The following is a 15309-nucleotide window of genomic DNA, read 5'->3' as shown; positions in this document are numbered from 1 at the left end:
AACATATATATATCATTATTAAACATGTTTCTAAATATACCAATAAAGCTCAGAGCCCAAAACTTAAGACAGGGTATCATTATGAAAACCAGTTTTGAAACCCGGGTTTCATGAATGGGGTTAGGCCGTTTTGTGGATATCAATATTTGTGTGATGAAATATTATTTTATTTACTTTCTTCATATTTTCTATTTTTTTAGAACCTCTTAAATCTAAATCTACACAAATGTTAAGACCCCCAAAAGGAAACTCGGGAGTTTCGTTCAACAATTTAAATTTCTGACTCTGGTGGATGAATACAGTTGTTACATCTAAATGGGTTCCTATACCACTTATTTACTATATATGAGAAGTAGATTGTGAGCTTACAGTACGCTTCAATGTTTACAAATACAAAACCGGAATAAAGTTTAGCCAGAAGATGCAACTGATTCAACTGATATATGTAACAAAAACCTTCAATTTCCAGGAAGAGAGAGCACCAGGAGAAGAAGAGTTACCAGATGCCAGCTCCTGCTCCAGGTTCAGTTAATACACTGGAGAACGGAGTTTACTCTCATGCAAGCGAACCTAGAGGTAGGTTGGTATCTGGATAAAATCAGAAACTCCTTCTTCGAACTGCATAATCTCAGATTGAATTAAAATTAATGTTAGAATTTTGTGGCGAAATGTTATAAAATTTAAATTTAGATTTTTCTTCAAATTTTTAAAGTTTTATTCTTTGTTAATTTTATAAGTATCAATTTTGAACTTTAAAGAAAAATTTTGAAAATAATTTCTATATTCAACAGAAGTAATTGTGTAGAAAATTTTAGATAATTTCACACTTGAGGCCCTTCGGGAAAATTCCTTTACAAAAGAAAAAAGTGAATTAAGAAAATAATTAGATAAACAATATCTTAAATTCATACGAGAGACAGAAATTTTGTCAGAATTAAATTAATAAATACCAACACATAATTATAAACTTTGATTTAAATAAATATCATTCTATTTTTCTTTTAAAAACTCTGAACTCCTATTTGAAATTTGACTTCATTTATGTACAATTTTCCAGAGCTAAAAGTCTAAACCCCAGATTCAGTTTTGATCTTGATTTGATTCGAGTGAATACTGAGATCATCTCCGGATCAGAATCTTAGAACCGGTTCTAACTAGTTGCAACACCGAATGAATCAGGCCCCCTCCTGTGAGTTGATTGCATAGTTTAATGAGAGAAATATCTCGAGGTTTAAACATTTATTTTCAGCTGTGACAACCTCACAGATCAGAGGTTTAATACGGTCAGCAAACCTAGAGCAGCTCGAGCAGCTTATCATGGATGGACAGGTAAACCTGGAGCATTTTATCATGAATGGACAGGTAAACCTGGAGCAGTTTATCATGGATGGACAGGTAAACCTGGAGAATTTTATCATAGATAAACAGGTGAACCTGGAGCATTTTATCATGGATGGACAGGTAAACCTGGAGCCGTTTATCATGGATGGACATGTAAACCTGGAGCATTTTATCATGGATGAACAGGTAAACCTGGAGCAGTTTATCATGGATGGACTGGTAAACCTGGAGAATTTTATCATAGATGAACAGGTTAACCTGGAGCATTTTATCATGGATGAACAGGTAAACCTGGAGCATTATCATGGATGGACTGGTAAACCTGGAGAATTTTATCATAGATGAACAGGTTAACCTGGAGCATTTTATCATGGATGAACAGGTAAACCTGGAGCATTTTATCATGGATGGACAGGTAAACCTGGAGCAGTTTATCATGGATGGACTGGTAAACCTGGAGAATTTTATCATGGATGAACAGGTTAACCTGGAGCATTTTATCATGGATGAACAGGTAAACCTGGAGCATTTTATCATGGATGGACAGGTAAACCTGGAGCAGCTTATCATGGAAGAACAGGCAAACCTGGAGCAGCTTCGGATGGATGGACGGATAGGTAAACCTGGAGCAGCTTAAAATGGATGAAAGGATAGGTAAACCTGGAGCAGCTTATCGTGGATGGACAGATAAGTAAACCTGGAGCAGCTTAAAATGGATGAACAGGACTTGAATTTTCTCTGTATCTCTAAGGTTTAATTAAAAATTAAAAATTCATAAACCCTTCTGGTTGAAAAAGAAAAGTAAATGAGTCTTTGCCACAAACTCAATTTTTTCTATTTTTCTAATCCACCATTACAACCTGATTGTGTAAACCTTTTATCTTTTAAACTTAGATTGCTTGAATTAGCAAAATTCATGATTTAAAATAGTTAATACCTACGATATAGGGTTTCAAAGATATAGGGATTAGAAAATCAGAGTTTGTGACAAAGACGTAATTTCTTTCTTTTCAAAAACGTTAAAGCATTACGAGCCAAAATAATATTGTTATAAATAGTCACAGAATAGAATTGATTGATGTAAAGGGAAAAAGTTTTCTATAGATTGATTCAAGTGTATTGTTATAATTCAATTATTTCTATCTTTACAATTTATTTACAGTACATTATATTATAACATTATATGCAAAGAGTTTTTATATTATGTACAGTACATCTAAACAATATATGTCAATAGTACATCTCTAGTACATCTCAACAGTACACGGCAATAGTACATCTCAACAGTACATCTCAACAGTACACGTCAACAGTACATCTCAACAGTACATGTCAATAGTACATCTCAAAAGTACATGTGAACAGTACATCTCAACAGTACATCTCTACAGTGCATCTCAACAGTACATCTCAACAGTACATCTCAACAGTACATCTCTACAGTACATCTCAACAGTACATCTCTACAGTACACGTCAAACTAAAGTACATTGCACGTAGGATTGAAATCTTATTTGCTTTCCATCATAATTCCTTTTATTGAAGAGTTATTGTGAAAAAAACTCAATGTTTTGAATATCTGATATGTATCTATGATGCTGTTCCAGTATAAAATCAAAACTAGAGGAGCTACGGGGTCACAAAGTCGTAACAGCACAAAGTTTACGTTTGTCTGTATACGCCTGCAGTACGGTTGCAGTTTTTACAAAATGGCGCTTTTACACTTGTTTACAGTTAACAGCTCTCTATTCGCTATCTGCTCTTCTGAGGGAGTGCAGGCCAGTTGTTTTCAATGTTGAATTTGAAAGTATGAAAACTAAGATTTCAAATAATTATTTTTTGTTAATTTCCCTTTCTTCATTATAACGTAGTGCTAATATAGTTTTGTCCCTGACACAATATAAAAAGTTTGATTAAGAATAAGAAAAGTTTTAAAAATAAAAAAAGAAAAGAAAAAAATCGCACAATTTAAAAAGAAGGACTAAAGGTCTTAAAAACTTTAGATGTACATTAATTATATTTGGAAACATGATTAAACAATCTGTAAAAACTCTAAAGAACCTGAAATCAGTAAATTTAAGTTTTTAGCTTTTTTGTTCATAGCTTCAATTTCATCAATCTATATTTAGTTTGTCTGTGCTATTCAAATATAACCAGAGCTGAAAAACTTTTAACCCCGATTACTTAATCTATCCAATAGACACACTTTTGATTTTCTTCTTAAACCGTTCTTTCTTGGATATATTAGCGAAAAATCAAAAACCGGTGTTTTAAATTAGAGAGTTAGTCCCATTTCTTTATATAATCTTAAATGGCGCGCAAAATTTCAAATTTATCAGCTTCATATACGCGACTCTGATTAATTGAATTTTATACACTTCTCAGGATACAAGCTTACAAGTTAGTCTCGAGATTAAAAAAAAGAGAGGATCACGCATAAATCTCGATATCCACCATTCTAAAGTTTTCAGCTCAGGCGTCCTTTTTTTAGTGACAATTTTGCTTTTCAAGCCGCCTTTCTCATTGTACTAGCGGTTTTTTGTTTAAGTTTGCGAATTTTAAACAGTCGACATCTTTTCCAAGTAAAATTTTCAATTTTGACCATCCATAAACCTGGGGTCATATGTTTTGCCTCCACAAAAAATGTTGGCCAAATCGGCTCAGCCATTTTGAGATTTATCGGATACAAGCAAACAAACATTCCAGCCAAATATGTAAAGATTACAACAGAGCCACCGCACATGTAATTGTAAATCCGCGGTACAGTCCTAACTAGGACCGGAAAAGTGGGTCCAGCTCGGATATTCAATTGTATACCGGTTGCGGGTGGAGCAAATCATGAGCATATCGCTATCTTTCTATTATAAATCATTGCATAATGAGAGTTCTAAAGTTTAAAAAACTTGATAAATATAATGATTTTACGTTTAATACGAGTCTCTTCTATTCATTAAACTTGTTGATTGCGTTTAAACGACAGTGCACGTGTATTTTATTCAATAAGAAAGTATTTTATCCTCATTATTTTCAAATATAAAGTTATCGCGCAATAAGGAAGATTTAAACCATCTGAGGCCCCAAGGAGTAAGAAATGTCAAATATTTGATTTTATACAAAATAATTTAAGATTTTTTTAACAATGGCTTTTGAGAAAAAGAAGCTGTTTCTGAAAAGAAAATTCTAATCCGAAACAAAAATGAAGTTTATTGTTAACAATGGTCTTTGCCACAAACTAAAATTGTATTGTATCACTAAATCTTTGTATCCTGGTGCAGGTGTAAATCTTAAATATTAAAAATTTAGATTATTTGAGCTGACAGAATTGAAAGTCTTTACCACAAACTAAAATTTTCTTATCCCTATATCTTTGTAACCTAATGGTGTAAATTTTTTTATCAAAAACTTAGATTATTTGAGCTAACAGAATTTAAAGTTTGAAATATCTGAGGTCTACGACATTGGGTTACAAAGATATAGGGGTTAGAAATCAGATTTTGTGGCAAAGACCCAAACCCTTTGAAGTTTGTTAATTTGATTGTAAATGAAAATATTACAAGAATGTAAACATATCCTAGAACATTATTGGAGATCAATCCAAATTACAAAAGTTTGATCACAAATACAGAATGTACAAGGCAAAGAGTGACGTCAAATGAAGTATCCCCTTTAAATTAGATTTCTGTGGTATATATATAAATATATTTATTATTTGTATTGATTGAAAGCATAACAAATATAAATTGAGCAAGAATCTAAATTTGACTTATATTTCCATTATGACAATAATGTTTTTAGGGGAGTAAGCTGGTTGGGGAAAATGCTTCAGATCCAAAAGTTCGCGCATTTCTCAAATCCGTTCCTGGTCTAATGGTAAGTTAGATTTAATGTTTTCAAAATGTGATTGATTGGTTTACGTATAGTTTATGCACATTGTTACAATATGGCATGGTAGTTGAGATGAGAAGAGTTTAAAGGAATTGAAAACTTGCGAAAAAATCCAATTTTCTCGTCCCTTTATCTTTGCAACCCAATTAATGCTATTTTAAATTCAGATTATTAAATCTGTCAGAATTCATAATAAAATATCACTCTACACAAGAATTAAAGATTAAGAAAAAGTTGTGAAACTTTTACTGTTTCTTCTATTAAATATCTTTCATTTTTCTAATATTATGAAACTGCAAGGAAAACGGAACAGAAAAACAAAACCTTAGAAGAAAAAGTGTAGTTTAAGAGTTTTTTCTTTTAGAGAAAAAAGAGTATTTACTTTCTAACTATTTAATTAATGTTATGCTTTATTCTCCTCTGCATTAGTTATTAAAGAGACTGTAGACGTTGTCTAATCAAAGTTTTCGTCTTGCAAATTATTTATTTTCAATTGTGGTTTCTCTATTAAAGTGGCATGCGGATGCAGGCTACAGAAACAATAGAGGAAACTGCCAAAAGTAAACACTTGTCAAGCAAAAAACCCCAATATATTTAATATCTTTAATAATATTGATCAGATAAAGGTTTAATGGTACCGTCGTAGACTGAATTGATCATAAGCACCAAGCACAACAGAAAAACAAAACCGGAATAAAAAGAAAAAAACAAAATAAAGTTTTCTTTTCCCCTAGGGCTAAATAAATATGTATTGCGACTGAGCTCAACTCTCTCAAAAAGTTGAGAAATCTAGCCCCCCCCCTCTCCCTTTTTTATTTAGATACCTTTCAGTTTCGTTGGAAAAATCAATGATCCAATTCCATATTTTTATTTAATGCATAATATTTTCTACGATTATTTAACAACAAATTGTACACTTTTACTTGAATTCATGTTTTTTTTAGCGTTGAAACAGGAAATGAATTGTTTATTGTTAGAAAGAGAAATAAAATTCGGAAACCCAATCTTTATCATCTTCTGGCTTTCAACATTAAATTATATTTATCAAATAAAGAGAATTCATTCATTGAAGGGGGAGGGAGTATTGAGACATAAGGTCCCACCTAAAATATAAATAACAAAGGATGAAATAAAAACATAAAAAAATGTTGAACAAAAAGCAACAATCCCATTATGTGAAACATATTTTTATACTTCTCTGCAACTCTGTGTCGTAAATCCTTTGATATTTCAAGCAATTAATTCTGGTTAATTAAATGGTCTGAGTTTGAAATACCAAAGGTGTTCACCATCAGGTAGCAAAGATACATGAATTAGAAAATTTGAGTTTGTGACAAACACTCAATTCCTTTATGAAGCATTAAAGGTGTAAAGTTTGGGGTTGCTTTCTGCCTATGCCCAGCTTCCCGCCTCCTCCCCACACACAAAAAAAATGTTATTTGAATTAAAATTCTTTCAAAAAAAAGGTATTAAATATATATAACCTTGATACTCGGAGGAATTTAGATTTCACACAAAGGAATTAAGTTCTTGCAACAAACTCAAATTTTTTAATCCCTATATTTTTTAAATCTGATGGTGTAAAAAGGTTCACTTTTCAATCAGAATTTTAATTTTTTGAAATATCTAAGGTCTACGGCACCGGGTTGCAAAGATTAGAAAATTAGCGTTTTTGGCAAAGAACTAGATCCTTTAAAAAATGTCCGCTTTTTCTCGAATTTACACTCCCCCCCCCCTTCCTGTCATTTTAGATTTGCCATTAATGAAAATATTATATACAGGAAAAAATAGAGTCTCTCCATCTAGCGGTGAAAGAAGGAAACTTGAAACAAATCCAGGAAATCCTTGCAAAGAAAAAGTTGCAAAATTCCAAGGTATTGGAAAGTTTGACAAATTTATTATTGTGTATGATAATAATGATATTAATATTATTGTGAATAATATTGTTGTGCATAATGTAGACACTTCGAAAAATTAATTTACAGCACCAAGGAAATTTTTAAAAGCAAACACGTTTTAAAAATTGTTGAAAAGGTGCAGTTTTCTTCTTTTAAAACTTATTATATATATTAGGATTTTAAGGCGCTTCAGGTCCATCTTCTATTTCAATCGTCAACATGTTCTCTTTATGTACATTTTAAAACAAAACAAACAAAAAAGTTCGCAGATTTCATAACAAAATTTAGTGGATTTTAAAATTTTCAGAAGTTTAATGAAAATTGAAATTTGTTGGAGGCAAATTTTTGAAATTTTGATCGTTTGTAAAACTTTCTTGTGGCCACGTGAGGTCCCACACAAAATTTAGGCCCGATCAGTTCAGTCGTTTTGACGCTTGTCGGATGTAAACAGACAGACAAGCAAAGTATATAAAAACCAGGCTTTTAGGGCGCTTCGCGCCCATCTTCTATTTCAACTCTTGATTGTGGCAAGTTTGCGGATTTCATAATAATTTGTCTGTTTGTTTGTATCCAATAAACGTCAAAACAGCTGAACCGGTCAGGCCTAAATATTGTGTGGGACCTCACGTGACCACAAGAAAGTTTTATAAACGATCAAAATTTCAAAAAAAAAAAATATTTTTATCTTAATTATTGAATTTTGTAAAATTTTAAAACGCATAAAAATATTATGAAATCCGCAAATCTATAAAAAAATTCATACTGTGCAAAGAGAAGATGCTCACAGATAAATTAAAAATTAACGGTTGAAAACGAAGATGGACGCGAAGCCTAGTATTATAAATGTTACTAAATGTTCTGATGACACATAAATATTTTAATTTTTTAAAAAGTAGTTGAGCCACTCCTAGTTTATACTTAAATCTATCATAATTACGTTCTTTACATAAATTTATTGTATGTACTTTATGTACATAAATCTATTATATGTGCTTTGTGTACATAAATCTTTTATACGTGCTTTATGCATGGACATAAATCTATTATGCGTTCTTCATGACATATGTGCTTTATGACATAAATCTATTATATGTGCTTTATGTACATAAATCGTTTATACGTGCTTTATGCACATAAATCTATTATGCGTGCTTTATGACATATGTGCTTTATGACATAAATCTATTATATGTGCTTTATGTACATAAATCTTTTATACGTACTTTATGTACATAAATCTATTATGCGTGCTTCATGACATATGTGCTTTATGACATAAATCTATTATATGTGCTTTATGTACATAAATCTATTATATGTGCTCTATGTACATAAATATATTATAAGTGTTTTATGTAAATAAATCAACCAAAAGTACTATAAGTACAAAATTCCCCTGTACAGGATGAGAACGGAGTTGGAATTCTCTCAAAGGCAGTCTACTACAACCAAAAGTAATATTTATAATAATAATAATTTGTTTCAAATAAAAGAAATATTTGGTCTAGAGTTCCTACTTTGTATAAAAATAGTGCGAAAGCTTAAAAGGATGAGTGGGTTCTTAAATTGTCCTCAGACAGATTTTTTTATTTATCCGTAAACTATTTCTTTTACATAAATTATTTTTAACAATGAATTTAAGATTTTATTGAAAATTTATTCGGAATAAAATGAGTTTTTTAGTGAAACATAGACTTATTAACTAAAATTTTTTAACAAAATTTTATCTTGACAATGAATAGCGAATGAATTGAACACGCCTTCAATTTTAATCTTTCAATCACAAATCTTTGAAACCTGGTTTCATTTTTGATATTTCAAACTATGAATTCTGTTAGACCAAATACTAACAAGTTTAGACAATCCAGGTGAAAATACATAGTTTACATTACATCTATTGATAAAATCCTGAAAAGATTTGTTTAGAGAGGTTGCTGACTGGATTCTTGAGAAGTATCCTGATACAGCGAATATTAAAGACCATGTGAGTATGCAGAGTACAGATATATCACACAACAAACAAATATTGTCCATGTCAAATTGACCCTCTCGCTTCAAATATTCCCAACTGTACCCTGTACACCTGTTTCTCAGATAATCATAATTGAGATAATCTCAAATATAAAAAATTTGAATTGATTTCTATTTTACAATGCAAAGCTTATTTTATTCCATTTTAATAAGATTTAATTTTAGTTTCCTTTTCCACAATTTGGTTTTAAATTAAATTTAATTTCCTAATTTATGTACACTATCTGTACACTGTCTGTACACTATCTGTGCACTGTCTGTACACAACTGTACACTATCTCTATACTGTCTGTATACTTTCTCTACACTGTCTGTTCACTATCTGTACACTGTCTGTACACTACTGTACACTATCTCTATTCTGTCTGTATACTATCTTTTCACTGTCTGTACACTATCTGTACACTGTCTGTACACTACTGTACACTATCTGTACCTTATCTGTACACTGTCTGTACACTATGTGTACACTGTATTTACACAACGTGTACACCATCTGTACACTGCTGTACATTATATGTACACTATCTGTACACTATCTGTACACCATCTGTACAGTATTGTACACCACTGTACTGCACAATTAGGATTCTGCAATTTTGCATACAACGTTTCCGTATTTAGTCCAAAAAAATCTATTTTTTTGCCACTTAAGCTTACTCCAAATCAGATAGAATTTCAAAAGTGATCGAAAGAATCTAAATATCATTTCATAATTTTCCAGCAGATCAAAATGTCTGATCGTCCCATCTACTAATTATAAATATGATCCCTGCAAATTCGATCCAGTACGACAGATTTCGTCAAAAAAAAATTTTATTTATAATTTTCCCAATAAAATTCAGATGAATACAAAAATACATAATATATGAAATAGGCTAGCCTGTCAGGATTCGGTAGAATTTTCATAGTCTGTTAAAATTGAATTTCCTTTTATTGACAATATTTGAATAAAAACCTTTTTCCTTGAATAAATCAGCTTTTATTGGTTTCAGGAACAAAATGATTTTATTTGTCATCTTTTGGAGAAACAAGAGAAGTTTCCGTTTTCTTGTGCTCACTTTATACCCATACTTTGTTAACAAATTTGGAAATTTTACAACCAATGGCAACTCTACAAATAATTTCTCAGATTTTAAATTTCAAAATGTAACAATTTTTACAAAATTTACAATCAACGGCTTCTAAAGTCATTTGGTGTAGTAAAAACCAATCAGATTAGTTTTGGTCTCTGAATCTAGAGTCTTAGCGATCATGCTTTTTAGATGGGCGGGGAAAATATAACTCTAATAATATAACGGAAAAAATAAAACCACTAAAAATATAACCATGTTTGGACCAAAAATATAACCATGGTTGGACCAAAAATATAACCATGTTTGGAGCAAAAATATAACCATGGTTGGACCAAAAATAAAACCACCAAAAATATAACCATGTTTGGACCAAAAATATAACCATGGTTGGACCAAAAATAAAACCACCAAAAATATAACCATGGTTGGACCAAAAATATAACCATGTTTGGACCAAAACTATAACCATGGTTGGACCAAAAATATAACCATGTTTGGACCAAAACTATAACCATGGTTGGACCAAAAATATAAATACTAAAAATACCAAAAATATAACCAACCCAAAATATAACTAGCCAAAAATATAACCATTTTTGGACCAAAAATATAAATACTAAAAATACCAAAAATATAACCAACCCAAAAAAAAACCATGTTTGGACCAAAAATATGAATACTAAAACCACCAAAAAAAAACCATGTTTGGACCAAAAATATAAATACAAAAATACAATTATTTTTTATCCAAAATTATTACTATTTTTGAACCAAAATATAACCATTTTTTTAACCAAAAATATAACCATTAAGGGATTTTTTAATGATGAAAAATTTTTATTAATGCGTAAATGTGATTCCTCTGAATTTTATAAAATAAAAGCCATAAAATCCTTTTTCAATAAACAGAAAATGTTCTAGTTAATATAAGAAACTTACCAATATACGAAGAATCAGTGTAAAATATCTATCTCTACGAGTATTCGAGTAAGTTGTACACATTCCTTTCCTCTCAGAGTTGACAAGAGTTGGTCATAGGTATACAATATACATACCTTCAAGAGAATATAAAAAAGAAAACCTTCGTATGCACAGAACGCTACAAGTATACATGTAAAGTCTTTGCATATATCGACACTCGACAGGGCATATAAAACCTATTTTTGGTCAAATATGGTTATATTTCTGGTAATTTAAGCTTTTGGTCGCGATTTTTAGTGAAAAATGGTTATAGTTTTGGTCAAAAAGGCTAAAAAAGGGTTAAATGATTGGTCGAAAAAATTGTATTTTTAAAAAATGGTTATATTTTGGTAAAAAAAATTATTTTTGGTTAAGTAAATGGTTATTTATATTTTTAGCCAAAAAAGTTATATATTTTTAGCCAAAAAAAGTTATATATTTTTAGTCGAAAAAAGGTTTATTTTTGGTCGAAAATAGTTATATTTTTGGTCGAAAAAATTTATATTTTTGGCTTAAACAATGGTTATATCTTCGGTCAAAAAAAGTTATTTATATTTATATTTTAGGTTGTTATATTTTTGGTGGTTATATTTTGGCGGTTATTTTTATATTTATATTTTTGGTGGATATATCATTACCGTTATATTTTTCCCGCTCATCTAAACAGGATTGTACTCGGGTTGCTAAGTGTGACCATTAAGTATTGTAAGGTTAGTGTTTAATCATCAGTAGGCTTCACCAAAAAGACCATTCTATTCGATTCGTCCCCTCGTCCCCCCCCCAGAAAGATTTAGTACAATTTTACACGCTTGTTTTTTAGTACAGTATAAAGTCATACCGTGTATGTGTGTTAAAATTAAAATAAAATAATGTGTGTGAGATGTGTGTGAGTAAACCCATTATAACGAGGCCAGTGTTCTGAAGCCTACCTGGAGTAAAGGTGAGAACCCGTCCTGCCACTAATCAGTCCACCCAGCTTAAATATAAAAAATTCATGCACCGTCTTCAAACACAATACACATTCCAACCTGAGTTAACATGATATCATGAAACCAACCGGGGAGCCCTCAAAACTGAAACATTTTTAAACCTGAGAGCAGTATTCTGATCATGACTCTACCCAAGCTCGATACAGTAAACTCCCAACCCTACTCCTCAGCACCATGGAGTCCTAAGAGTACTTCTTCTATGAGTCCTTTATCTGTTGAGAGTTCACAAAAGTTCTTTCCTGAAAACCAGGTCAGTTCGCGCCAAATTTTCATAATATATCATCACATTTACATAGTCATCCCATTTACATGGTTTACAGAATATTATGAATATGCATTTCACTTTATCTCAAAATCTGCTTTTCTGATCCCAATATCTTGACAACCCAATGCCGTAAACCTATGAATACTGTTAGATCAATGTTTGAAATATCAAAAGATATACACCATCGGATCTCAAAGATATATGGAATTAGAATCTTTGAGTTTGTGGCAACGACTCAATTCCTTCATTAATAAATTCCAGAAAAAGTTGCCCCACCCCCTTTTTGAATGTAAAAATCGGCTCAGTTTTAGTATCGGAACAGAAACTGTGGAATTGAATCATAGCAGATTTACTTTTAGAAATGGCCGGTTTTATCTAGAAACAAAAAATTTCATACCGTGAGAGCCAGAAAACTGTTAAATATAAAGACGATATTAAAGTAATAATTAAGCGTATTTAATTTTGTTACAGAGCAAATAGTTTTACTAATAACTTATTAGATCATCACTAATCACGAGAAATGGATCTGTTTACACTGCATAGTTACTGATTATCATGGTTATTAGACTATTTAAAGTCAAAACTTGAACATAAAAGTCGTCTTCCATTTCAGAGTTTTCTGGTTCTGGTACAAAGAGTTTAATGAGTAATTATAGGTGTAAGTTTAATATAGAGAAACGGCGGGTGAAATTATCAATATGATTTTTCCAATTATTAAAACTGTATTCCCCGTGGTTCTTTAGGCAAAGTTTTCCCCCCTGGAAATCATACTTATAATTGCTTAGAGGAAAAAACTACCGAGTTTCCATTAAACTTTGAATTTTTAATATTGCAACAAATACTAAAAGAATTCAATTGATTTGTTCTCAGTATGAATTGATTAGATTACGATATAATCTATAAAGCATTTTAACCACGCAAAAAAGGCATAATTTCATTGAGAGTTTTTAAAAAAATTCTTGAGAATATTTTTGGCAAAGATGGGATCATGGGAGTCAAGGGGGATGATCCAAAACTATAAATCCGCAAGGAGGGGTGGGGGAGTGTTAAATAATAATAAAGAAATCATTGCATAAAAACCTAATTATTTTAACTGATTATAAAAGGCCCAGGTTTATATTTATTTGTCAATTATACTAGATACTTCTTTTAAGGAAAAAACAGGTTCATAACAAAAATAATCATAAAATTGCTTGTTGATTAAGGAAATATAATAACATAATTAGGTTTTTAATTAGATTCATTTTTACAACAAAACTGGAATTTTACTTTAGCCCATGAATGGACACAAAATAAAACTAGATTATAAAAGAATTCAAATTGATTTTATTCTCAGTTTAATCAGAAACTTTTAAATGGTCTTCATTGATTGAAACATGTTCGAGAACCCAAAAATGAATGTTGAGAATGTTCTTGAATCCCAAAAAAAGATTTTAAAATATTTGTATTCCAAATTCGTATTGCCTGACTAAAAAAATTTGTAATCTATTGCCTGGCTTTACCAAGAGGGGTGCGCGCAACTCTATGTTTATTTACGGGTCATGAACTGCAGTGAAAAATGGTGAAAATGTCATAATTCAAATTCTACAGTTTCATAAATTCGTTCTAATGAATTATGTGTTTTTTTCAGGCTGATTTGAAGAATTTACACTCCGTGACCGCCTCCCAATCCATCCACCATGCTTCCAGCACAAACCGGTCCATGAACGCCTATTACAAGCATCTAAACCGGTTTAATATCGAGAGGTCGACGAGTCGAGCAAACTTGAACCGGTCTGCCAAGTCAGGCCGGCCCGGGATCCTGAAGCCGTTGAAGCTTATGCAAGCTGAAGATAAGGAGCAAATGGAATGGATTTGTGGAAACCTGTGGGCGGAATCAAATCCCAAATATTTAAGATCTAAAAGTGGAAATCTTACAAAACTTCAAGATTTCAAGCAGCAAATAAAATGCAAGTATATATAATAATTTTCAAAGTAATTGGAAACAAAAAAATCAATATTAATTTTATTCTTTCTTGAGCGTGGTAAAACATGCTTAGTTTCTAATTTCGATTGGGGTTTAATTTTTGTTTTAAAATAAAAGAATCAGCAAAGTGAACGCGTAAAAAACAAAGAAGAGACGTCTTTACAGCTTATAGTGCATTTTTTTCAGATTTAAGGTTTGGTACAGCCACAGATATTTTTTAGCGCATTTTTACAAGATTATTTCATGTGTCGTCATTTGTCACCAGTCAGTCCTAAACTTGTTACTAAACTTGAACGCAGTAGGGCTGTTTTTTCAGGTTTTTCTTTTCCAGAAATAAAGATAAAGGGGTTATCCTGGTATTTCTAAACAGGGGCAGATAAAAACATCCAGATTTAGGAACAACATTTTTTTAAGATAGATATTTTTCCTATTTTGCACTAGGTTTTCTTTCCCTTAAGTGCTATTGAGGAGCTATTCTGAAATCTTAGGAGGGTGCGAAGGTCCTGCCGTCGCCCCCCCCCTCTGTATCCGCCCCTGTTTCTAAAGGCATCCGGAATTGTTTAAGTTTTGATCGTAAATTTTAAAAGTTTGTCTAAAACACTGGTTCTTTTGTTTTAGTGAGAACAGGAGTATTTTCCGTTTAAAGATAATCTTTATCCCTAATTCGCTGAAAAATAAGACAATTTTGATTTAAAGGATTTAAAGTGGTTGAATGTAACTTAATTTGATGTTCAAATTTAGTAAAATATATTAAATCACTGTCGTCATCACGGTACATAGTGTATACACGTGATTTTGGGATGTATTTAAAACCATGAAGAGCGTGGGGGGAGGGGGGGCTTACATTGGGGACGTTAAGGACAGATACTGTCAAATCCTAAAAGTTTTAGATTTTAGA

General features: G+C 31.4%; 2 protein-coding genes across 2 annotated transcripts in view; both read left to right on the top strand.

Moving 5' to 3' along the window:
• LOC111714912 (uncharacterized) overlaps window positions 1-15309 on the top strand; it is a gene marked incomplete at its 3' end in the record, with an annotated part of 58211 nt that overhangs the window by 22815 nt on the left and 20087 nt on the right. The window contains 6 exon segments of the mRNA XM_023490149.1: window positions 470-576; window positions 1250-1329; window positions 5137-5211; window positions 7008-7100; window positions 8529-8578; window positions 9051-9108. Coding sequence (XP_023345917.1) covers window positions 470-576; window positions 1250-1329; window positions 5137-5211; window positions 7008-7100; window positions 8529-8578; window positions 9051-9108 — 463 coding nt within the window.
• LOC111715094 (uncharacterized) lies at window positions 11999-14490 on the top strand. Its single transcript, XM_023490348.1, has 2 exons — window positions 11999-12430; window positions 14076-14490. The coding sequence occupies exons 1-2, from the start codon at window positions 12302-12304 to the stop codon at window positions 14406-14408; spliced, it is 462 nt and encodes a 153-aa protein (XP_023346116.1). The 5' UTR covers window positions 11999-12301; the 3' UTR covers window positions 14409-14490.

This window comes from Eurytemora carolleeae, unplaced genomic scaffold, assembly GCF_000591075.1.
Source record: "Eurytemora carolleeae unplaced genomic scaffold, Eaff_2.0 scaffold120, whole genome shotgun sequence".
NCBI lineage: Eukaryota > Metazoa > Arthropoda > Copepoda > Calanoida > Temoridae > Eurytemora > Eurytemora carolleeae.
The sequence above is the reverse complement of the archived record's forward strand: the minus strand, read 5'-3'. Positions and strand labels throughout refer to the sequence as shown.